Source organism: Macaca mulatta, chromosome 10, assembly GCF_049350105.2.
Source record: "Macaca mulatta isolate MMU2019108-1 chromosome 10, T2T-MMU8v2.0, whole genome shotgun sequence".
Lineage (NCBI taxonomy): Eukaryota > Metazoa > Chordata > Mammalia > Primates > Cercopithecidae > Macaca > Macaca mulatta.
This window is the reverse complement of record NC_133415.1, coordinates 103460741-103483317: the sequence shown is the minus strand read 5'-3', so window position 1 is coordinate 103483317 and position 22577 is coordinate 103460741. Positions and strand designations below refer to the sequence as shown.

Genomic DNA, 22577 nt, shown 5'->3' with positions numbered 1-22577 from the left:
CGGAGGCTGGAGAAAGAGGCGGCTCATATCCAGCCCTGCCTGTGATGCTGTCAAGCACACAGACTCTGGAGCCAGAGGCAAGTGATACAAGTTCTGTCTCCTGGACTGTACCAGGGGGCCTGACCTCAAAGTCTGTCAGGAGGAATGGGTCCATACAGGTAAAGCACCAAGAGCAGGCCAGGCGGGCGCGGTGGCTCACACCTGCAATCCCAGCATTTTGGGAGGCCAAGGCGGGCGGATCACTTGAGCTCAGGAATTCAAGACCAGCCTGGGCAACATGGTGAAACCCCATCTCCACCAAAAATACGAAAAATTAGCTGAGTGCAATGGTGCATGCCTGTGGTCACAGCTACTCGGGAGGCTGAGGCGAGAGGCTCACTTGAGCCCAGGAGGCGGAGGCTGCAGTGAGCCGAGATCACGCCACTGCATTCCAGCCTGGAAGACAGAGCAAGACCTCGTCTCAGTTAAAAAACAAAAACAAAAGCGCTGAGAGCAGAGCTTGAACTTGGCAAGTGCCGAGTGCATGCCTGTCATCATCACCGAGCGGCCAACACCGCCAGGCACCTGGGTAAATGGTTGGCTCATGTCCTTGTTGCATGGAGTCTTCACCTGAAGCCTGTGCAGTCAGTCTTATAATTGGCCCTGCCTGGAGGCTGGGGGCAGGTGCAGGACTTGAGCCCAGCCCTGTCTGCCTCCAGAGCCTGCACTTGCAACAGCCGAGTACCAAGGCCTCTGCCAACCACAACAGGCAGAAGGACTGCTGTAGCAACCTCACATGAGGGCTGGGGCTGGCGGGTTGCATGTGCCCGTCTGGAAGCTTGTCTGGCATGCCAGGGGCTGTTTAATATTTACTGAGTCCTCCCAGACCTGGTGAAACATCCGGCCCCAGAGGCTCTCCCTGCCCCGGCTTCTGTGACACCTGGGCCAGGCATGCAGCCTGATTTGGCCATCTGGAGGCTGCACGCACATCACCTTCCCCGGGTGGGCGGGCCCTCAGAGTGGCCACTGTGCCTGTTGAACCTCAGACAAGGAGCACGGGGCTCAGAGCTTTCCCGGGAGCAGGTGCATTCAGGTATGGCTGCAGCAGTGAGGGTATAAGGTCCCCAGGTGGACGGAAGCAGGGCTAGGCCAAGGGTGCACACCTGCTGGGGACTGGAGGTGGGAGCTGGGAGTGAGCGGGCTCCTGCAGCCCCACCTCCAAACTGCCTGCCCCACTGCCTGCTGCCTGCCTGCCGGGGTCTCTAACCTGTCAGAAACCCGCCTTTCCCCGAGGCTGCAGCCCTGACCATCTATGCCGGCCTTGAGATGGAAACCTTGCGGAGGGCCCGGTTCAAAAGGTGGGTGATGGGGCCTCAGGGAGGGCATGGGGAAGAGGGAGCACAGCCCCTCTGGGCTTTGGAAAGCATCAATTAACATTAAATATATACAAATGGCCGGGTGCGGTGGCTAATGCCTGCAATCCCAGTACTTTGGGAGGCCAAGGCAGGCAGATCACCTGAGGTCAGGAGTTCGAGACCAGCCTGGCAAACAAGGTGAAACTTCGTCTCTACTTAAAAAAAAAAAACAAAAATTACTGGGCGTGGTAGCAGATGCCTCTAATCCCAGCTACTGGGGAGGCTGAGGCAGGAGAATCGCTTGAACCTGGGAGGCGGAGGTTGCAGTGAGCAGAGATCATGCCACTGCACTCCAGCCTGTTGACAGAGCGACATTTCGTCTCAAAAAGAAAAAAAAAAAAATATATATATATATATTATAATACCTGTCTCCTAGGGTGGTTGTGGAAGTCGAGATATTTCTATAAAGCCCTTAGCGAGCTCCTGGCGGCTGCAGTTGCCCCAGTTACTTAAGCTCATGTGTTCTCACTAAGCTCCCGGGGCCCTTGGGCTTGTGGTATCAGCTGTTCAGCGGCCCAGTAGCCCTGGCCTGAGCTTAGTTTCTCTGCTCTACAGTCATTACTTGTCATCGTAAAGGTGTTGGAAGCTGGACTTTCTCTGGGAGCTGCCCTTCTGCTCCTCTCACACATCCTGGGTCTCCAAAGCTAGAGAGGCCCTGGGTCCAGGCCCTCTGCAGACTCCCACTTCTGCTTGGGTCAAACCTTGCTCCTTGCTGTCCACTCCCAGAGCACAACAGGCGCCCCTCTCCACCCTTGCTCCCTCTGTCCCCAGCTGGGAACACCCAGGGGTGCACTCGCTGTCCCACTCTGCCTGCAGGGGCCAGGATCTCTGTTCTCCAATCCTCTTGGGATGCTATATTTTCCTCCATTCAGCTGAGCTTAATATTTACGAAGTACCTAATATTTTCTTCTTTTTTCTTTTTTTTTTTTTTAGGCGGAGTTTCGCTCTTGCTGCCCAGGCTGGAGTGCGGTGGCATGATCTCGGCTCACTGCAACCTCTGCCTCCCAGGTCCAAGCGATTCTCCTGCCTCAGCCTCCCGAGTAGCTGGGATTACAGGTGTCCACCACCATGCCCAGCTAATTTTTTGTTTAGCAGAGACGGGGTTTCATCAGGTTGGCCAGGCTGGTCTCAAACTCCAGACCTCGGTTGATCCACCCGCCTTGGCCTCCCGAAGTGCTGGGATTACAGGTGTGAGCCACAGTACCCAGCCCGCACCTAATGTTTTCTAAGCTGTAAGCCAGGGGAAAGATACAGATAGGATGTGACGATTCTGACAATAGCTCGCATGTCGAAGGTCTCCTTTGTGCCATATTTTGGGCATGGCATCTAATAGAATTCTCAGCACCACCCTCTGATGTATTATGTGGTTCCATTTTACCGATGAAAAGACAGAGGCTTGGGTGGTGTGTTAGTGTAGAGATGAAGTTGTTTTGATAAAAGGACCCCCAAAATGCAGGTGCTTACTTAAGCTTGGTTATTCCTCTCTCTCTCTGCAGTCCGGAGCCAGTGGGTGGATGAGGGCATGTGTGTGGCGGGCGGTCTGCTTCACAAGGCTGTTCAGGGTCTGTTCCTTCTCTTTTGTTGCTCAGTCAGCTTTTGGGGTGGGTTGAAGCTGCTTCCAGCATACCCTTATTCCTGCCCCTGGGAAGAGGAGGAGTTGGAAGAGAAGGGCCAGTAGTCCCCTGTGAGAACTGATGCCGAGCCAGGCGCAGTGGCTCACACCTGTAATCCCAGTACTTTGGGAGGCTGAGGCAGGTGGATCATTTGAGGTCAGGAGTTCAAGACCAGCCTGGACAACATGGTGAAACCCCGTCTCTACTAAAAATACAAAAATTATCCAGGTGTGGTGGTGCATGCCTGTAATCTCAGCTACTTGGGAGGCTGAGGCAGGAGAATCGCTTGAACCCGGGAGGTGGAGGTTGCAGTGAGCCAAGATTGCACCTATTGCACTCTAGGCTGGGTGACAGCGACACTCCGTCTCAAAAAAAAAAAAAAAAAAAAAAAAAACTGATGCCAAAGTTAGTTCTAAGAGTCATTTCTGCCATGTCTCTTTTGTGAGAATGTGGTCATTAAGTGATACCTGGTGCCAGGGCACCTGGCCGATGGCTTTAGAGGGCTAAGAGCGGACTTCAACACATCTGTTGGTGAGCAAAGGCTTCATCAACCAGCCTGGTCCTCAAGCCTCATGGATAAGTTATGGGATCCTGAGAACGGGCTTAGATGCCAGGGAAACCAGCTCTGTGCTGTGATGAGGGTGCCCTGGCCTCGTACTCCTGTAATCAGTCTTGAGATGCTGCTACATCGCTAAAGGTTGGGAGACCCAGCCGTCACCACTGAAAGGCAGTTTTTAGGATCATCCAGTCCACACTCCCAACTCCAGCTGGCTTAAGCTAAAAAAGAGTCAGTTGGCTCATGTAACTGCAAAGCCCATGGGCAGGTACAGCTTTAGACATAGCTGGATCCAGGAACTTACTGTCATAGAGATTTGGCCTGACTCTGTTTGTTCCTCTCTGTGTTGGCTCCAGTTTCCCTACGTGGTGGCAAATGGAGGAGGCTGGAAGTCCCGGGTGTATGTTCCCCAGGTTAGCAATGCCAGGGGAAAAAACCCTTCTCCCTTCTGTGAATTCTGAACTCCTGGCTGGCTACTGGCCAGGTTTGATCCCCATATTTCTTGGCCTAGGGGAGCAGAATATGTTGACTAGCGCAGGCCTGGGATGTGGATTTGTGGAAGAATGCTCGTGTGCACGTGTGCGTGTGCAATGTGTGTGTGCATGTTGATTGGTCAGGCTACCTTTCCCCCAAACCACAAGTATAAAAAGCAAAGCTGGGGAGGTTCCCCAGAGGAAAATTGAGGTGCTACTACTGGAGGGAGGGGATGGAAGCTGGGCAGGTAAAGCCAACAGATGCCTCCCCGTGGGTAAAGCACAGGACTATGACTTGGCCTCCTACACGGCTTTGCCTGCACAGGCAGAGCATGCTGATCAGAGAGCATTGGCATTTGGGCTGCTTGATTGTATTTCTTGCTGTAAGTTCATTTCTGATATCAGACTTTTATTACTTTTTTTTTTTTTTTTAATTGTCAAGCTGTTCTTTATTTCTGGGAGAGGGCAGGGGATGGGGCTCAGTCTTTCCTGGCAGTGGCTTTCCTCATGGCAGCCAGAACATTGCTCAGCTCCTTCCGCTTCTTCTTGGTACAGATGTGTATCCCTATCCTTTCCTTGATGAACTTGAGGGTCCGTTTGTCCTTGGAGACCTTCAGTAACTCCATGGCGCCCCGCTCATATGGGGCAAAGCCACACAGCTCTCAGATCATGTCCCACACAAACTCAGTGTATTTGGTCAGATGCCTGCTGTGGCGGCTGTGCCTGGGCTTGCTCACGCTCTTGGTCACCTTGTGGTCCTTGTTGAGGCCTATGGCTATAGGGTAGTGCAGAGCCAAGGCTGCTGCTCTCCAGTGGCAGCCATGGCAGAAGGGCTTTATTACTCTTAATCCTCAAATCCAGGCTCCTTATTTTTATTTTTATTTTTATTTATTTATTTTTTAAGATGGAGTCTCACTCTGTCACCCAGGTTGGAGTGCAGTGGTGCAATCTCGGCTCACTGAAACCTCCCGCCTCCCAGGTTCAAGTGATTCTTGTGCCTCAGCCTCTGGAGTAAGTGGGATTACAGGCATGTACCACCACACCTGGCTAATTTTTATATTTTTAGTAGAGACAGGGTTTCGCCACGTTGGCCAGATTGGTCTTGAACCCCTGATCTCAGGTGATCCACCTGCCTCAGCTTCCCAAAGTGCTGGGATTACAAGCATGAGCCACCGTGCCCAGCCCCAGATCCTTATTATACAGACGAGAAAGCAGAGGCTCAGAGAGGCTCCATAACTTTCTGGAGACCACACTGCTTGGTGGTGATGGGGGTGGGACTGAGCCGGGTCTCCTGACTCCCTGTGGCTCTGGTCACTATTTCCAAAGTGCCTGCCCCTGGAGAGGGCTGTCAGGACCGGGCTCTGATTTCTCTTCCTCTCCACCCCTTCTCACAGAAAGTCCATCAACAGGAACTCCGTGAGATCGCGAATGCCTGCAAAATCCTCCAAGTTGTACGGCACGCTGCGAAAGGGGTCGGTCTGTGCAGACCCCAAGCCCCAGCAGGTGAAGAAGATCTTCGAAGCATTGAAAAGAGGCCTCAAGTAAGGCTGGGCTGTGTGCTGCTTCTAAGAAGTGCATTCTTCTACCTCGCCTTCTCTCTGTCTCTTCCTGGGGAAGCGTGGGTGGGTCTTGTCTACAGGAGGTGACAGGTTAAGTTCCTGGTCATTCGTTTAGTCAACAAGTATGTCACGGTGCAGCCATATGCTCAGCCCAGTTCTTGGGCACTGGAAACCTGGCAGTGACTAAGGCAGGAGGATTCTGGTCTTGTGGAGCACGCAGTGCAGAGGAGCAGATTTGATGCAATCAATCAAGAAGCAATGCAATGAATCATGCAGTCCATCATGGAACTTCCACCTGTGCTGAGTGCAGTGGAGAAGGGTAACAGAGAGACGGTGTGTCGAGGGCCTCAGCAGACAGGATGATCCTGGCAGTCACCGAGGAGGTGCTGACAGTGTCTGACACACAAACGGTCTGAAAAGGCGCCACCATGCTCACCTCTAGGGGACAAGCGTTGTAGGCAGAGGCAACAGCACGGGCAAAGGCCCCGCAGTGGGAGCCTGAACTGTGAGCTCACACACACAGGAGGTCAGGGCAGTGGGTGTCTGAGTGAAGGACAGACTTGCTCAGAGACTGACTGATGAGCTGGGCTGAGGCCCGCACAGGAAGAATGAGTCACTCCACAAATTTTTTTTTGAGATGGAGTCTTGCTCTGTTGTCCAGGCTCAAGTGCAATGGTGCAATCTCAGCTCACGGCAGCCTCTGCCCCTGGGGATCAAGCAATTCTCCTGCCTCAACCTCCCGACTAGCTGGGAGTATAGGTGCACACCACCACACCAGGCTAATATATATAGAGATATATATATATATATATATTTTTTTTTTTTTCCTTTTTTTTGAGATAGAGTTTCACTCTTATTGTCCCGGATGGAGTGCAATGGTATGATCTTGGTTCACTGCAACCTCTGTCTCCCGGGTTCAAGCGTGAGCCACCATACCTGGCCTAGGATCCTTATTTTACAGATGAGAAAGCAGAGGCCGAGAGTAGCTCCTGCCTCAGCCTACTGAGTAGCTGGATTACAGGCGCCTGCCACCACGCCTGGCTAATTTTTTGTATTTTTAGTAGAGATAGGATTTCACCATGTTGGCTAGGCTGGTCTCAAACTCCTGACCTCAGGTGATCCGTTCGTCTCAGCCTCCCAGAATGCTGGGATTACAGGCATGAGCCACCGTGCCCAGCCAATATTTTGTATTTTTAGTAGAGACGGAGTTTCGCCATGTTGGCCAGGCTGGTCTTGAACTCCTGACTCAAGTGATCTGCCTGCCTTGGCCTCCCAAAGTGCTGGGATTACAGACGTAAGCCACCATGCTCAGCCCACAAATATTTATTGAGGCTTACAGAGTGCCAGGCCAGGGGACAAAAGTAAACTAAACACACAAAATCCCTACCCACTGCAGAGCTGACTCCTAGTGGGGAAGAGACAGACAATACACAATGCAGAAAAGAAAAGGACAGAGAATATCAGATGGTGTTAAGGGCCACAGAGGAAAACAGGCCTGGGTAAGAAGGCGGAGGCAGGGAGGGTTCATTTTAAATTGGGCAATTGGAAGGGAAGGCCTTGCTGAGAAGGTGACATTGGAGCACACGCCTGAAGGGGTGGAGTGAGCCATGCGGATAATGGGAAAAGAACATTCCAGGCCAGGCTAGCCACATACACAAAGGCCCTGGGGCGCAGCAAGGAGGCCAGCGTGGTTAGAGCCAAAGGAAAGAGGATGAGGTCACCGGGCAATGGGGACCAGATGACAGGGGGCCTTGTGGGCCAAAAAGTGGTTTCCCGGAGTGATTTTCCCCAGATACAGTGGTACTTAGACCCTAAATTCGCTCCTACCTACATCTTTGTTTTTTTTTTTTGAGACAGAGTCTCACTCTGTCACCCAGACTGGAGTGCGGTAGCACGATCTCAGCTCACCGCAACCTCCGCCTCCTGGGTTCAAGCTATTCTCCTGCCTCAGTCTTCCAAGGAGCTGGGACTACAGGCATCTGCCAACACACCTGGCTAATTTTTTTTTGTATTTTTAGTAGAATGGGGTTTCACCATATTGGCCAGGATGGTCTTGAACTCCTGACCTTGTGATCCACCTGCCTCAGCTTCCCAAAGTGCTGGGATTACAGGCTTGAGCCACCACGCCCGGCCCCTACATCTCTTATTTATAGACGGGGCACCTGAAAGAGGAACCAGAGTCAATTAAAAGTTGAAACCAGGCCGGGCGCGGTGGGCCTGTAATCCTAGCACTTTGGGAGGCGAAGGCAGGCAGATCACAAGTTCAGGAGTTTGAGACCAGCATGGCCAACACGGTAAAACCCCGTCTCTACTAAAAATACAAAATTAGCCGGGCATGATGGGGCATGTCAGTCATCCCAGCTACTCAGGAGGCTGAGGCAGGAGAATCACTTGAACCCGGGAGGTGGGAGTTGTGGTGAGCCAAGATCACACCATTGCACTCCAGCCTAGGCGACAGAGCAAGACTCAAAAAATAAAAAAAGTGAAACCACCTTAGAATGAAATGGTTTTCAAAATATACATCCTTGTTCGGGCACAGTGGTGGCCACCCTGTAATCCCAGGACTTTGGGAGGCTGAGGCAGGCGGATTCCTTGAGCCTAGGAGTTCGAGACCAGCATGGCAATATGGCAAAACCCTGTAGAGGTGGAGGTTGCAGCGAGCTGGGATTGTGCAGAGTTGGAGCTAGGATGTGCATGGAGGGTAGAGCATGTTTCTGAAGGGCAGATTCTGTGTCCTTTAAGGACCACATGTTTGAGACTTGTCTGGGGCCAAGGCAGTCCCTTCTTCTCAGAAAGCTCAACACTTCAGTGAGTAGCAGCCTGGCAGAAGCTCTCTTTTCCACATTTGAGGTGGTGTCAGTAGAGCCCAGAGAGGGTGAGTGACCTTCGTGGGGTGACTCAGCAAATCCAGCAAGATGGGACTCCCTGCCCTGGCCCCCCACATATCTAGACCCCTCCTTTTTTTTTTTTTTTTTTTTTTGGAACGGAGTCGCTCTGTTGCCTGGGTGGGGTGCAGTGGCGCCATCTCGGCTCACTGCAACCTTCGCCTCCTGGGTTCAATCAGTTTTCCTGCCTCAGCCTCCTGAGTAGCTGGGACTACAGGTGTGTGCCACCACACTCAGCTAATTTTTTTGTATTTTTAGTAGAGATGGGGTTTCACCGTGTTAGCCAGGATGATCTCGATCTCCTGACTTTGTGATCACCCACCTCAGCCTCCCAAAGTGCTGGGATTACAGGCGTGAGCCACCGCACCTGGTCTAGACCCTTGACCTTGAGGGAGGTGTGCCATGATGGCCTCCCCATGAGCTGGGCCCCAGCTTGGGAGGGGGTGAAGATTTTGGGCTCTGAAGGCCACTGTGTGGTTTCAGACCTGGGTCAGCCTCTTGTCTGCTGTGTGACCAGGGCTGGGGTACTTGCTGCCTTCGAGGGTTGGTTTGTCTGTCTTTAAAATACATATACTAGGCTGGGCGCAGTAGTTCATGCCAGTAATCTCAGCCCTTTTGGAAGCCAAGGCAGACGGATCATCTGAAGTCAAGGAGTTTGAGACCAGCCTGGCCAACATGGTGAAACCCCGTCTCTACTAAAAATACAAAAATCAGCCAGGTGTGGTGGCACACACCCATAGTCCCAGCTGCTCAAGAGACTGAGATACAAGAATCACTTGAACCCAGGAGGTAGAAGTTGCAGTGAGCTGTGATCACACCACTGCACTCCAGCCTGGGCAAGAGAGGAAGACCTTGTCTCAAATAAACAAACAAAAAATAAATAAATAAATAAAATGCACATAATAACAGTAGGACCTACTTGTGGGCCTGGTGAGGGAATTCACTAGGAACTTCCCCATAACCAATTTTGCACGGTGCTGGGCACACAGCCCCCAGTGTGAGGGGGCTGGGCTTCCTACCTGCTTCTGAGCCCCGCTGAGCCCCGTGTCTGCTCTCCACACGGGGACACTGTCCATTTGGCCTGTTTCCTTTCCCTTTCTTGTTCCTCTTCCATTTGAAACTCTTCCTCGCTCTCCTTGCAGGGAGTATCTGTGTGTGCAGCAGGCTGAGCTGGACCACCTGTCTGGACGCCACAAGGACACCAGGAGGAATTCCAGGCTGGTGAGACCCCTCCCTGCCTGCTTCCCACCCAGATAGCCTCGGCCAGGAGTAAAAGATGAACCCGCGTTCCCCCTAGCCTATGTCACGGTGTGACTCTGTCTCAGAACTAGAGGTTTACGGAATAGCCTCTTTATGTTGTGCTGAGTTAACTTCACTTTGGCACATAGAGCAGTTCACACGTTTTAGGCCCACGTCACACTCTCTCTCGGTTCTAGAAGTAACGCTAAGGTGGGCAGAGTATAGAGGTGCATTTCTTTTAGGTCGTCCTACTTTATAGACCTTGGCCATCAGGTGACCTGGACTTGAGATGGCTTCTGTAATGCCAGGAAAGTGGGTCAGGTGTCACATCTCGGGTATGTCACAGTGGCCCCTGCCGCTGTCCTTGATGAAGCCCGCGTGTTCCTTCAGTGTGCAGCTGACAGGCAGCGTTTCCTGCCATCATCAGGGGAGCGTCTTTTTTTTTTTTTTTTGAGACAGGATTTCCCTTTGTTGCCCAGGCTGGAGTCCAGTGTCACAATCCCGGCTCACTGCAACCTCCACCTCCTGGGCTCCAGCGTTCCTTTTACCTCAGCCTCCCAAGTAACTGAGACTACAGGCGTGCACCACCATGCCCAGCTAATTTTTAACATTTTTTTTAGATACAGGGTCTCATCATGTTGCCTAGGCTGGTCTTGAACTCCTGGGCTCCAGCAGTCCTCCCGTGTCCAGCCAAGGCAGTGTCTTTGAGGCTGGCCCTGGGCCCTGTGTTGCTCAAGGCTCACCTGCTCTGGTTTTTGCCTTTCTCTTAGCAGAGACAGACTTAGCAACACACACACACACACACACACACACACACACACACACTCACAAATAGCATACCTCATTAAAAAAAATTTTTTTTTTGAGACGGAGTCTCACTCTGTTGCCCAGGCTGGAGTGCAGTGGCACAGTATCAGCTCACTGCAACCTCTGCCTCCCAGGTTCAAGCAATTCTCCTGCCTCAGCCTCCTGAGTAGCTGGGATTACAGGCAACCACCACCACACCCAGCTGTTTTTTCACATTTTTAGTAGAGACAAGGTTTCACCACATTGGTCAGGCTGGTCTCAAACTCCTGACCTCAGGTGATTTGCCTGCCTCGGCCTCCCAAAGTGCTGGGATTACAGGCATGAGCCACTGTGCTGGCCTCCCCTTTTGGTTTTTCAGACAAATCACAAATTTGTTTAGGTATAAGTATATCCCATGGAATCTCTGGGACATACTTATGTGAAAATAATTGTTCCTTGTTTATTGGAAATTTTAATTTTAATTAGGTGTCCTGTATTTTATCTGGTGACATGGCTAGGATCCCACTGCTCAGGGACTTCATCCTTCCAGCGGGAGGATCTTCCTTTTATCTGGGAAGTCTCCACTGCTGCCTTGCGAAAACCCCACATGTCCTTAATGAATTAGATTTGGAAACAAAAGCAAGGAGGCCTTGCTGCTGTGGGATTCTCCTCCCAGCCAGTGTTTCCCAGAATCCCTCCTCCAAAGCGCCAACATGCAGAGCAGGCCACCAGCTTGACTGAGGGACTGGGAAATCGAGGAGGGGAGATGAGTTTTTCTACTAAAATAGCATCCAGCGGCTCAGCGCAGTGGCTCACGCCTGTAATCTTTGGGAGGCCAAGGCAGGTGGATCACTTGAGATCAGGAGTTTGAAGCCAGCCTGGCCAACATGATGAAATCCCATCTGTACTAAAAATACAAAAATTAGCCAGGCATGGTGGTGGGCAGCTATAGTCGCAGCTACTCGGGAGGCTGAGGCAGGAGAATAGCTTGAACCCAGGAGGCGGAGGATGCAGTGAGGTGAGATCACACCACTGTACACCAGCCTGGATGATAGAGCCAGACTCTGTTTCAATGAATGAATGAATGAATGAATGAATGAATGAATGAATGAAATAAGCCAACAAGCAGCTTTCTCTGTATCCTGGCTCCAGCAGAGAGGGCCTTGGAGTGGGCAGGGTGGGAGAGGTAAGGGCCCAGCCTCATGCGTGTGCCAGGCAGGGACTTGGGGAGGGAAAGGTCTGCCAAGCTTAGCATGCTTCACCCTTGGTGGACAGTTGGGCGGGTGACCAGCAGCAGATGGTGGGAGGAGGTGCTGCCAAGATCTCATCCAGCTCCAGCACCTGCCCCTCTTCTCACACGGGTGCAGCAAGTCTCACCCCGTGGACTTCCTTTCCCATTCTTTCTGTTCTAGAAGTAACTCTAAAGTAGGCAAGAGTATAAATACATGTATGTTTTAGCTGCTCCCATGTCATAGATGGGCACACTGAGGCCGGGGCACAGTGACCGCACTGGAGCCACATAGCAAGATGCCTATGTTGGGTCCTGCTCCTGTGACACTGCTGGTTCTCATTTAAAACAGATACTGGTTTTCAAGACGTTGCTGGGTAGTCACTCTTCTTTTCAAAGGCTTGGGATCTTTCCTCTTTGTTTATTTCTTTTTTTTTTTTTTTTTTCCGGAATGGAGTCTCGCTCTGTCACCCAGCCTAGAGTGCAGTGTCAAGATCTCCGTTCACTGCAACCTCTGTCTCCCAGGCTCAAGTGATTCTCCTGCCTCAGCCTCCTGAGTAGCTAGGATTACGGGCACACACAATCATGCCAGGATAATTTTTGTATTTTTTATTTAGTAGAAAGGGGGTTTCACCGTGTGGGACAGACTGGTCTCGAACTCCTGACCTCAGGTGATCCACTCACCTTGGCCTCCCAAAATGCTAGGATTATAGGCATGAGCCACTGCACCAGTCCTGTTTCTTTATTTCTTAAATGAAGTTTTAATTCTTAATTTTAAAAAGATTTTATTTATTTATTCATACATTCATTCATTCATTTATTCTTAAAGAGATAAGGTCTTACTCTGTCACCCAGGCTGAAGTGCAGTGGTACAATCATAGCTCTCCATCACCTTGAACTCCTGGGCTCAAGCAATCCTCCTACCTCAGCCTCTCGAGTAGCTGGGACTACAGGTGTGTGCCACCATGCCCAGCTAATTTTTACATTTTTTGTAGAGATGGGGTATTGCTATGTTGCCCAGCCTGGTCTTGAACTCCTGGGCTCAAGTGATCCTCCTGCCTTGGCCTCCCAAAGTGCTAGGATTACAGGTGTGAGCCACTTTACCTGGCTTAAATGGAATTTTTATTTCTTTATCGTATACGTACAATTTCACATAAATACATACATGGGACTTTTTGGGGTTGAATCCTTCTTTCTCTCTTGATTGATGCCCTCCTCCATTCGATCTTCTGTGTCCCACCCTGTTTAACCCTTGAGAACAATTTTGTATTGATCTTTCCATATTTTTCTCTCTGGTCACATAATCATGTAAATGTGTTTAGCAGTTGTGAGTTAATAATTGTCTTACAAAAATGAAATGTCAATTTACATACTCTCCTACAGCTTACTTTTTTTTCCTGGTGGATCTCCAACCTCATGGTAACCCCTCCAGGTTCAGACATAGTGACTGTAATCTCCACTGGCAATTAACAGCCAGTGAAAATTAGAGTCACTATATTTTAAAATTAGAGCCACTTAAAAAACAAGAGTTTTTTAAACATTTGTTTAAAAAAAAGTTTCTTGGCCACACTTGTTCATGTACATATTGTCTGTGGCTGCTTTCCCGCTATGATGGCAGAGTTGCTTAGTTAGGACAGAACTTTGACCCTGATGAACTTAATCCCACAGGCAGGTACAGCACTTCACATGCCTTAGGCCCACTTCACATTCTCTTTCTTGGTTCTAGAAGTAACTCTAAGGTAGGCAAAGATGTGTATGTTTTAGATGGTCCTACTTTTTTTTTTTTTTTTTTTGAGATTGAGTCTCGCTCTGTCGCCCAGGCTGGAGTACAGTGGCGCGATCTTGGATCACTGCAACCTCCACCTCTGAGGTTCAAGTGATTCTCCTGCCTCAAGTCTGGCAAGTAGCTGGGATTACAGGCATGCACCACCATGCCCAGCTAGTTTTTATATTTTTAGTAGAGATAGGGTTTCACCATGTTGGCCAGGCTGGTCTCGAACGCCTGACCTCAAGTGATCTGACCACCTCAGCCTCCCAAAGTGCTGGGATTACAGGCGCGAGTCACTGCGCCTGGCCAGGATGGTTCTAATTTATAGATCTTGGCATGGGGCGCCCTGGCCTGCCAAACCTGACATATTTACTATCTGGCCCTTTATAAACCTATGGAAAGGTTTGCCTGCCCTGATGATATATTATTTGTCATGGTCGCACCCTGGTCTCTGGAATAGATAGACTTAGGAATTCACCATTAAGGCTTGAACTTCTGTGCCATGTGCCCCTCCCGCTTCCATCCCCCTCACATTCTTTTGGTCATGGCTGAGGCCATCCCTTCAATCCCAATGGTTCCCATTTTGTCAAGGGCCTTCTGTGTCCTTTTTTCTCCCTATGAGGCAGGCGCTTCTCCTACCCTGCTTTGCATAGCAGGAAATGGAGGCCCAGAGAGGTTGAATGACTTGCCTGGGACACACAGCTGGGAAATAGAAGAGCCAGACCTAGAACTGCCTCATCCAACGTGCATGTGTTTAATCAGTGCTGTCCTTGGCATGGACAGCAGCCTGCCATTGGCAGAGGAAGGAGTGGGGGTGGCTGTAGACATGGCTTTCTGTCCTCTGACTCTGAGCTCAGGCAATGCCAGCATAAAGCTCATAGGCCTTGGAGGAACATGTGGGACTCTAACAGCTTCTTCCGCCTTCCTTTCCTCCCCCACAGGCTTTCTATTACGACCTGGACAAGGTGAGTCTGCATATGGTGAGTGAGGTGGGCTGGGCCCTGCTGGATGAGAATGACTGTGCCTCATTGCATCCTCCTGGCTGCCCGATGGGCAGAATACCTGGGTTTCCTCCCCATTTTAGGAATGGGAAGGCTGAGACTCTGCGATGAGCCTTCCTCAGGGATGGTGAGGGCCCGGCCCAGCACTAAACCCCATTCTCTGAGTTAGGACCTGCAGGAGGGTGGCAGGGGCAAGCAGGGCCGGCGGGTGGCCCGGGCGACTTTGCAAACATCTTCCCTTTTTCCGGGAGAAGCAAACGCGCTGTGTGGAAAGGCACATTCGGAAGATGGAGTTTCACATCAGCAAGGTCAGTGGCTCGTGGGTGTTGCAGGGTGGGGCAGGGCAGTGCCAGCTTGCTGGGCCTCAGCTAGGTTAGCAGGAGCTGGGGAGGTGCCCTCGGAGCAGGGGTCAGGGCCTTGGGGTATGGGGCAGCTGCAGGAGGCTAAGGATAAGCAGGGGCCTTGGGACAGCTGAGGGACAGCAGGGGCTCAGCCCTGAGGTGGGAGTCGGGGGCTCAGCCCCGAGGTGGGACTCTCTGAGGACAGCGTGGGCTCTTTCTTCAGTTTATGCAGAAAGACCTCATGCTCAGTCTTAGATGGCTGGGAAGGTTGAACCCTCCCAGCCCATTGTACAGATGGAAAAGCAGAGGTCCAGAGAGGAACATGGGTTGGCCCAAAGTCGCACAGCAGATCCTTAAGCTTTAGAGTCTGCAGTTTCATGATCTTGCTTTACTCCCCGCACTGCCCAGCGGGTGGCAGGCTATCACAAACTCACCTCCCGTTTCACTGTTGAAAAACCAGGCAGAGGAGGAGAAGGGACAGATTCCCTTGTCCCTTTCACTCATTTTTGCTGTGCACACTGTGTGCCAGTTGCTGCCAATAGCTGGGTATGCAGCAGGCGAGGCAGGAGTGGCGGGCGAGGCGGGGAGGCGGGCGAGGCAGGGGTGGCAGGTGAGGCAGGGGAGGCGGGTGAGGCAGGTGAGGCAGGTGAGGCAGGTGAAGCAGGTGAGGCGGGTGAAGCAGGTGAGGCGGGTGAAGCAGGGGTGGCAGGTGAGGCGGGTGAAGCAGGTGAGGCGGGTGAAGCAGGGGTGGCAGGTGAGGCGGGTGAAGCAGGTGAGGCAGGTGAGGCAGGTGAGGCGGGTGAAGCAGGTGAGGCGGGTGAAGCAGGTGAGGCGGGTGAAGCAGGGGTGGCAGGTGAGGTGGGTGAAGCAGGTGAGGCAGGTGAGGCGGGTGAAGCAGGGGTGGCGGGTGAGGCAGGTGAAGCAGGTGAGGCAGGTGAGGCGGGTGAAGCAGGGGAGGCGGGTGAGGCAGGGGAGGCGGGTGAGGCAGGGGTGGCGGGTGAGGCAGGGGTGGCGGGTGAGGCAGGGGAGGCGGGTGAGGCAGGGTGAGGCAGGGGAGGCGGGTGAGGCAGGGGAGGCGGGTGAGGCGGGTGAGGCAGGTGAGGCAGGGGAGGCGGGTGAAGCAGGGGTGGCAGGGGTGGCGGGTGAGGCGGGGTGGTGGGTGAGGCAGGGGTGGCAGGGGTGGCGGGTGAGGCAGGGGAGGCGGGTGAGGCAGGGGAGGCGGGTGAGGCGGGTGAGGCAGGTGAGGCAGGGGAGGCGGGTGAAGCAGGGGTGGCAGGGGTGGCGGGTGAGGCGGGGTGGTGGGTGAGGCAGGGGTGGCAGGGGTGGCGCGTGAGGCGGGTGAGGCAGATGTGGTCCCTGCCTATGGGGGTTCACGTCCTACTGGGGCCAGGGGTGAGTGCTTTGAATGGGACTGGACAGGTAGTGACTGCCACCATAGGCTGGGCTAGCGGGGTACTTAGCTCAGGGAGGGCCTCTCCCAGAGGGGAGAAGTCGACAGGCAGGTGTGGGGCCACCCCTCCGCGTGGGCAGCGCCACCAGCCCGTGTGCCCACCACAGGTGGACGAGCTGTACGAGGACTACTGCATCCAGTGCCGCCTGCGCGACGGTGCCTCCAGCATGCAGCGGGCCTTCGCCAGGTGCCCCCCGAGCCGCGCGGCCCGAGAGAGCCTGCAGGAGCTGGGCCGCAGCCTGCACGAGTGCGCCGAGGTGGGCCGGGCCAAGCTGGGCTGGGCAGCAGGGGCAGTGTGGAGCTGGGTCGGGCAGTGGGGACACCGAGAGCTGGGCCTCTGTCTGGCTGCAGGGATGGTTAGAGGCCCCCGTGGCCTAGCCCCAGGCAGCCTCCTGAGCCAACTCCGGGGCTTTGCAGGACATGTGGCTCATCGAGGGGGCCCTGGAGGTTCACCTGGGCGAGTTCCACATCCGGATGAAAGGTAACAGGGCTGAGAGGGGTTGGGCGGAGGCCTTTCTGGAGGCCCTGAGACTTCTGCTGAGGAGCGCGGGAATTGGCTAGAATCCCAGGGGTCTGAACCCAGCCCTGGCTTTTGCATCCATGTGACATGTGACCTCTGGCAAGTCCCACCCCTCTCTGAGCCTGGTGTGAGGGCCCAGCACCCTCCTGCCCATTATCCATCGTGATGGTTTTCCCCTCCCCCCATCCTCACCCCACTGAAACTGAAAACCTATACTCGGGGGACCCCCAGCGAGGACATGTGGTCCCAAGTCAGGGACAGTGGAAGGCAGAGGGGAGACTGGCCATGTCTGTGTTCCAGGCTTGGTGGGCTACGCACGCCTCTGTCCCGGAGACCACTATGAGGTACGGCCACCCTCCAGGGTCAATCCTCAGGGCTCCCCACCAGGTCTTTGGGGGATGGGAGCTGCTGGGAACCAGGGTTGCAGGTGGGGCTCTGTCTGGCAGGGAGGGCCCTGGGCGGGCAGCAACGGGACACCCACCTGGGCTGACGCGGCCCCTCTCGGGCTGGTTCACAGGTGCTCATGCGTCTGGGCCGCCAGCGCTGGAAGCTCAAGGGTCGGATTGAGTCAGATGACAGTCAGACCTGGGATGAAGAGGAGAAGACCTTCGTCCCCACGCTGCATGAGAACCTGGACATCAAGGTGGGGATGAGGCCTGGGGGCGGGGCTGGGGTGCCTGGGTGCTCAGCTCAGACACCACCCTCCAGCCCCACCCCTAGGTGATGGAACTGCGGGGTCTGGGCTCGCTGGCTGTGGGCGCAGTGACGTGTGACATCGCCGACTTCTTCACGACACGGCCACAGGTCATCGTGGTGGACATCACAGAGCTGGGTACCATCAAGTTGCAGCTGGAGGTGCAGTGGAAGTGAGTCCCGCCCAGCCTGGGGACAGCGGAGGCCTGGCCGGCTGCCCCTGGTGGCCTGACCACACGCTGGCCCTGGGTTCCTGCACCAGCCTCCACCGAGGGTGTCCCCGCCCTCACGGGTCCTCATCTGTCCCTCACTCCTGCCAAGGCCTGGACCTTCTCTGCAGCCCCTTCCTGCCTTTCTGGTTTTGCTTCCATTCTTGCTTCTGAACCCAACTATTAAAGCCTCAGGGAAGTTTGCGGGGGACACTTTCCAGGGCCTCCAGGCTTGGCTCCTTGGAGGAGGCTCACCTCTCCAGGGAGGCCCTCCTTGCTGCTCCCACCCCCTCATTCCTGGCCGACCCTGGCTGCCCCTCAGGCCCAGGGCTGAGCAGTCACCTGCGTCCCCTTCTCAGCTGCAGACCCATGAAGCCCATGTCCGTGAGATCATCCCCTGGAGCCCATGAGCGTGCCCATGAGCGTGCCCATCAGTGTGGTGGGCTCCAGAGCTCTTTGTTCTAAGGAAGCTTTGCATTTCCAAGGCGTTCCCTTCCTCCTCCTTGGCACAGGGGCAGCAGGAGGGAGGGCTGAGGAGCCTCCTCTGCTCTGTGCTTGCTCTGGCCAGTCGGGGCTGGTCTCTCTCCTCTCTGCCTAGGGTGGGTGTCTGAGCTGGGGGTCACAGAGCTGCTGCCCTCTTCCCCCGTGAACTGGGTGAATTCTGGTGAGCGACCACCTGCACCCTCAGGGTCCTCACCTCTCTGGTAGGGCTGAGAATACCTCTTGCCCAGGGGCCCCTGAAGTGTAGAGGGTGGTGGGCAGCTCAATGCCATCCAAGCCTAGGACCCAGGGCGCCTGCGGGTCTGCAGATACCCCAGGCAGAGAAGCGGGCACTTGCAGAGCCTCTGAGCTGTAGGACTTCTGGTCAGGCCAGGCCCAGGTGCCACGAGCCAGGCCTTTGTGCAGATAATTATGAGCAAGTTTCTTCGAGGCAGGAGGGTCTGCGGGGACCTACCTGCTCCGAGTGCAGGGCTGGACACAGGACAGGCTGAGCATCACTCACCTCTGTGCTCCCATGCGCTCACCTGGCTTCCCAGCCTTCCCTGTGCATGTTCCACATGGAGGTTCTTCTGTAAGGGCGCCCCTTTTACAGACGAGGGGTCTGAACTGAGTGTCCCCTGCTCATTGGCTGAGCTTCTCAAAGGGGCCTCTAATTGGGGGTGTCCAGTTGTTATTGGTGGAGGGTCTTGATAATGAATTGTCCAGGTCCTTGGCGTTTTGAACAAAGACTTGAACAAAATGCACAAAAGGAGCAGAGGAATGAAATGCAGGAATGAAGCAGCAGGGCTTTATTAAAGCAAGAAAGCAGGTTGGGCACGGTGGCTCACGCCTGTAATCCCAGCACTTTGGGAGGCCTAGGTGGGCAGATCACCCAAGGTCAGGAGTTTGAGACCAGCCTGGCCAACAAGGCGAAAGCCCGTCTCTACTAAAAACACAAAAATTAGCCAGGCGTGGTGGTGCGGGCCTGTAGTTTCAGCTACTTGAGAGGCTGAGGCAGGAGAACTGCTTGCACCTGGGAGGCAGAGGCTGCAGTGAGCCAAGATGGCACCACTGCACTCCAGCCTGGGCAATAGAGCAAGACTGTCTCAGAGGAAAAAAAAAAAAAAAGAAAAAAGGCAAGAAAGCACTCTGCAGGGTGGGAGTGGGCCCAAGCATGTGGCTCAAGGGCCTGGTTACAAAGTTTCTGGGCTTTAAGTACCCCGTTTGAGGTTCCTATGGGCTGCCCCTTGTCTGGATAAAGGATCTGGTCTGTGGTTAGAGGCTGAGGTGGATGGCACCCTACGCAGATAGAGGGACGGCCCTTGTTTTGCCAGTAGCCCATCCAAGGCACCCTCCCTTTCCATGTGGGCCGTGTGGAGGTGGGAGGGCTGTAGGGACTTTGATCCTTCAGTGTGGGGAGACGGGATTTTTCCTTTTGGGTTAGCTTTAGGAAGATTGCATTAATTGGCAATTCTCTGTCCCTTCAGACCTTGGTGTCCTTCCTTGATTTAGCATCCATTGGCCTGAGGTTTCTGCCTCCAGATCCTGCTCTCCTGCTCCTAGTCATTGTCCCTCACCATCTGGCTCAGGGCCCTCAGGGTGGTCAGAGGCTGAGAAATTTTTTTTTTTTTTTTTTTTTTTTTGAGACAGTCTCTCGCTCTGTCGCCCAGGCTGGAGTGCAATGGCGTGATCTCGGCTCACTACAACATCTGCCTCCCAGATTTAGGCAATTCCCCAGCCTCAGCCTCTCAAGTAGCTGGGATCACAGCTGCCCGCCACCATGCCCAGCTAATTTTTTTGTATTTTTAGGAGAGATGGGGTTTCGCCATGTTGGCCAGACTGGTCTCAAACTCCTGACCTCAGGTGATCCACCCGCCTTGGCCTCCCAAAGTGCTGGATGACAGGCATGAGCCAGTGCGCCCGGCCTTGAGAAACATTTCTAAAGGGGTCGAGGCCATGTAACTTGGAGTTCCTAGGCTGCACCTGTGACCATGCGCAAGGCCCTGGCCTTGGAGACCCAGGCCTCCATTTCCTGTTTTTTTTTTTGAGATAGAATCTCGCTCTGTTGCCCAGACTGGAGAGCAGTGGCATAATCTCGGCTCACTGCAGCCTCCACCTCCCAGGCTCAAGTGCTTCTCCCACCTCTGCCTCCTGAGTAGCTGGGACTACAAGCATGCATCGGTCACCACCTTAGCCCAGCTCATGTATTCATTTTTTGTAGAGATGGGGGTTTTGCCAGGTTACCTAGGCTGGTCTCGAACTCCTGAGCTCAAGTGATCTGGCTGCCTTGGCTTCCCAAAGTGTTGGGATTACAGGTGTGAGCCACCGCACCCGGCCCATTTCCTCTTAAATCCGTTAAGTACAGTGATGTCTGAAGAGTAGCCAAAGCCTTTAGTGATCTTTAAGGCTTTGGAGTCAGAGAAATCTCTGTGTGAATTCAGTTCCATCTCGCGTGGTTGGTTGTGACACTGCCCTAAGCAAGTCACCTATCTCTCAGAGCCTTCCTTTCCTCCCCTGTAAATAATTTTCCAGGCCACAGAGGGCTGCCACTGGGGGTGGAAATAAGGATTTGTGTAAAGTGTTTAGTAGAGGCCGGGCTCAGTGGCTCACGGCCTATAGCCCCAGCACTTTGGGAGGCTGAGGCAGGCGGATTGCTTGAGCCCAGGAGTTCGAGACCAACCTGGGCAACATGGTGAGACCCTGTCTTTACAAAAAATAAAAATTAATTTAAAAATTAGTCCGGCATGGTGGTACATGCCTGTGGTCATAGCTACACAGGAGGCTGAGGCAGGAGGATCACTTGAACCCAGGAGTTCAAGGATGCAGTAAGCTGTGATGGCACCACTGCACTCTAGCCTGGGCATCAGAGCAAGACCCTGTCTCAAAAAAACAGTTTAGAGCAGAGTTCCTTGCACACCATCCATGCTATTATATTGTAAGATGAAGACCATCTACCTGTGTAACCCAGGTGTAACCTGGGCCGTCTGGGCCTGAGATGGCCTCTGGGCACTGATGGCATCCTGGCCTTCTGTTCTCTCCTCCAGCCCGTTTGATACTGAGAGCTTCCTGGTGTCACCCAGCCCCATAGGCAAGTTTTCTATGGGCAGCAGGAAGGGCTCCTTGTACAACTGGACACCCCCGAGCACCCCCAGCTTCCGGGAGAGATACTACCTGGTGAGTGGGCCTTCCCTGGGGCAGGGCTGCTGTGGTCACCCTGGGATGGGGGCAGCACGCGGGGGCTGGGCTGAGCAGTCTGGCCCTCCCAGACATGGCAAGCCTCAGGCTCAGCCTCCGTTTGGGGTGATCCTGGGTGTTCTCTTGTGCGCTTTCTTCCTCTGCTGCTAGCCTCCATCCCAGCCTGGGTTCTGGGCTTGGCTGGTTCTTCAGAACATCTGCAATGGGCTCTCTGGATGGTTCTACCACCCCAGCCATGGCCTTGGCCTTAATATATACGTTTCTAGTAATATTACTTGACAGAGTGCCTAGTAAAACATCTCTTTCCTGTGATCTCCATGAATCAGGGTCCCCTCCTTAATGCCAACTCCTGTAATCAGTTTCTTCCATATTCTTCCAGAGATAGCAATCCATCTACCAGCAAGTGTATGCACCTCTTTTTTTTTTTTTTTTTTGAGAGGAAGTTTCACTCTTGTTGCCCAGGCTGGAGTGCAGTCGTACAATCTCAGCTCACTGCGATATCTGCCTCCTGGGTTCAAGAGATTTTCCTGCCTCAGCCTCCTGAGTAGCTGGGATTATAGGCACACACCACCACATCCGGCTAATTTTTGTATATTTTTAGTAGAGATGGGGTTTTACCATCTTAGCATCTTAGCCAGGCTGGTCTCGAACTCCTGATGTCAGGTGATCCACCCACCTCAGCCTCCCAAAGTGCTGGGATTACAGGCATGAGCCACCGTGCCCAGCCCTCTCTGGACTTCAATTTCTGTATCAGAGAAGTGAGAATAACAGCACTGCCCTTATGGGATTGTTGTGAGAGTTAACTGAGTTAATGAACACCAACCATTATCATTGGTTCAGCTGATGAGAGGTAAGCATTCGTGTCCATGTACCCAGATTCACACTGTGGCACTGTATTCACCATCCGTGTGGCCTGAGGACCTCTCTGAGGTTAGGGCAGTGCCACCCCCATGGGGTGTGGTGAGGGTAATGCGAAGGCCCTGGAGAAGGGCCGGCAACCTCAGAATGCTTAATAACAGCTGCTGCTGTTTCTATGGTGTGTATATTGGGCCATTCATTCATTCATTCACTTCATTCAAAACTAGGCTGGGTGCAGTGGCTCATGCCTGTAATCCCAGTACTTTGAGAGACTGAGGCAAGTGGATCACCTAAGGTCAGGAGTTTGAGACCAGCCAGGCCAACATGGT

General features: G+C 53.5%; 1 protein-coding gene and 1 pseudogene across 10 annotated transcripts in view; one reads left to right on the top strand and one right to left on the bottom strand.

The window, feature by feature from the left end:
- The window catches only part of RIPOR3 (RIPOR family member 3), a 105191-nt gene that overhangs the window by 65250 nt on the left and 17364 nt on the right, over positions 1-22577 (top strand). For 9 of the 10 annotated variants that reach the window (XR_013400050.1, XR_013400051.1, XM_077951985.1 and 6 more), the window contains 10 exons: positions 5431-5577; positions 9623-9701; positions 14443-14466; positions 14757-14810; positions 16401-16550; positions 16711-16774; positions 17114-17157; positions 17331-17456; positions 17534-17679; positions 21240-21369. Coding sequence is in view for 8 of the 10 variants with exons in the window: in XM_077951985.1 (XP_077808111.1) it covers positions 5431-5577; positions 9623-9701; positions 14443-14466; positions 14757-14810; positions 16401-16550; positions 16711-16774; positions 17114-17157; positions 17331-17456; positions 17534-17679; positions 21240-21369 (964 nt within the window). In the remaining 2 variants the exon portion in view is untranslated. The remainder of the gene's footprint in view (positions 1-5430; positions 5578-9622; positions 9702-14442; positions 14467-14756; positions 14811-16400; positions 16551-16710; positions 16775-17113; positions 17158-17330; positions 17457-17533; positions 17680-21239; positions 21370-22577) is intronic. The other variant, XM_077951989.1, reaches the window with a different exon arrangement.
- On the bottom strand, positions 4385-4875 carry LOC107000358 (large ribosomal subunit protein eL36 pseudogene; annotated as a pseudogene).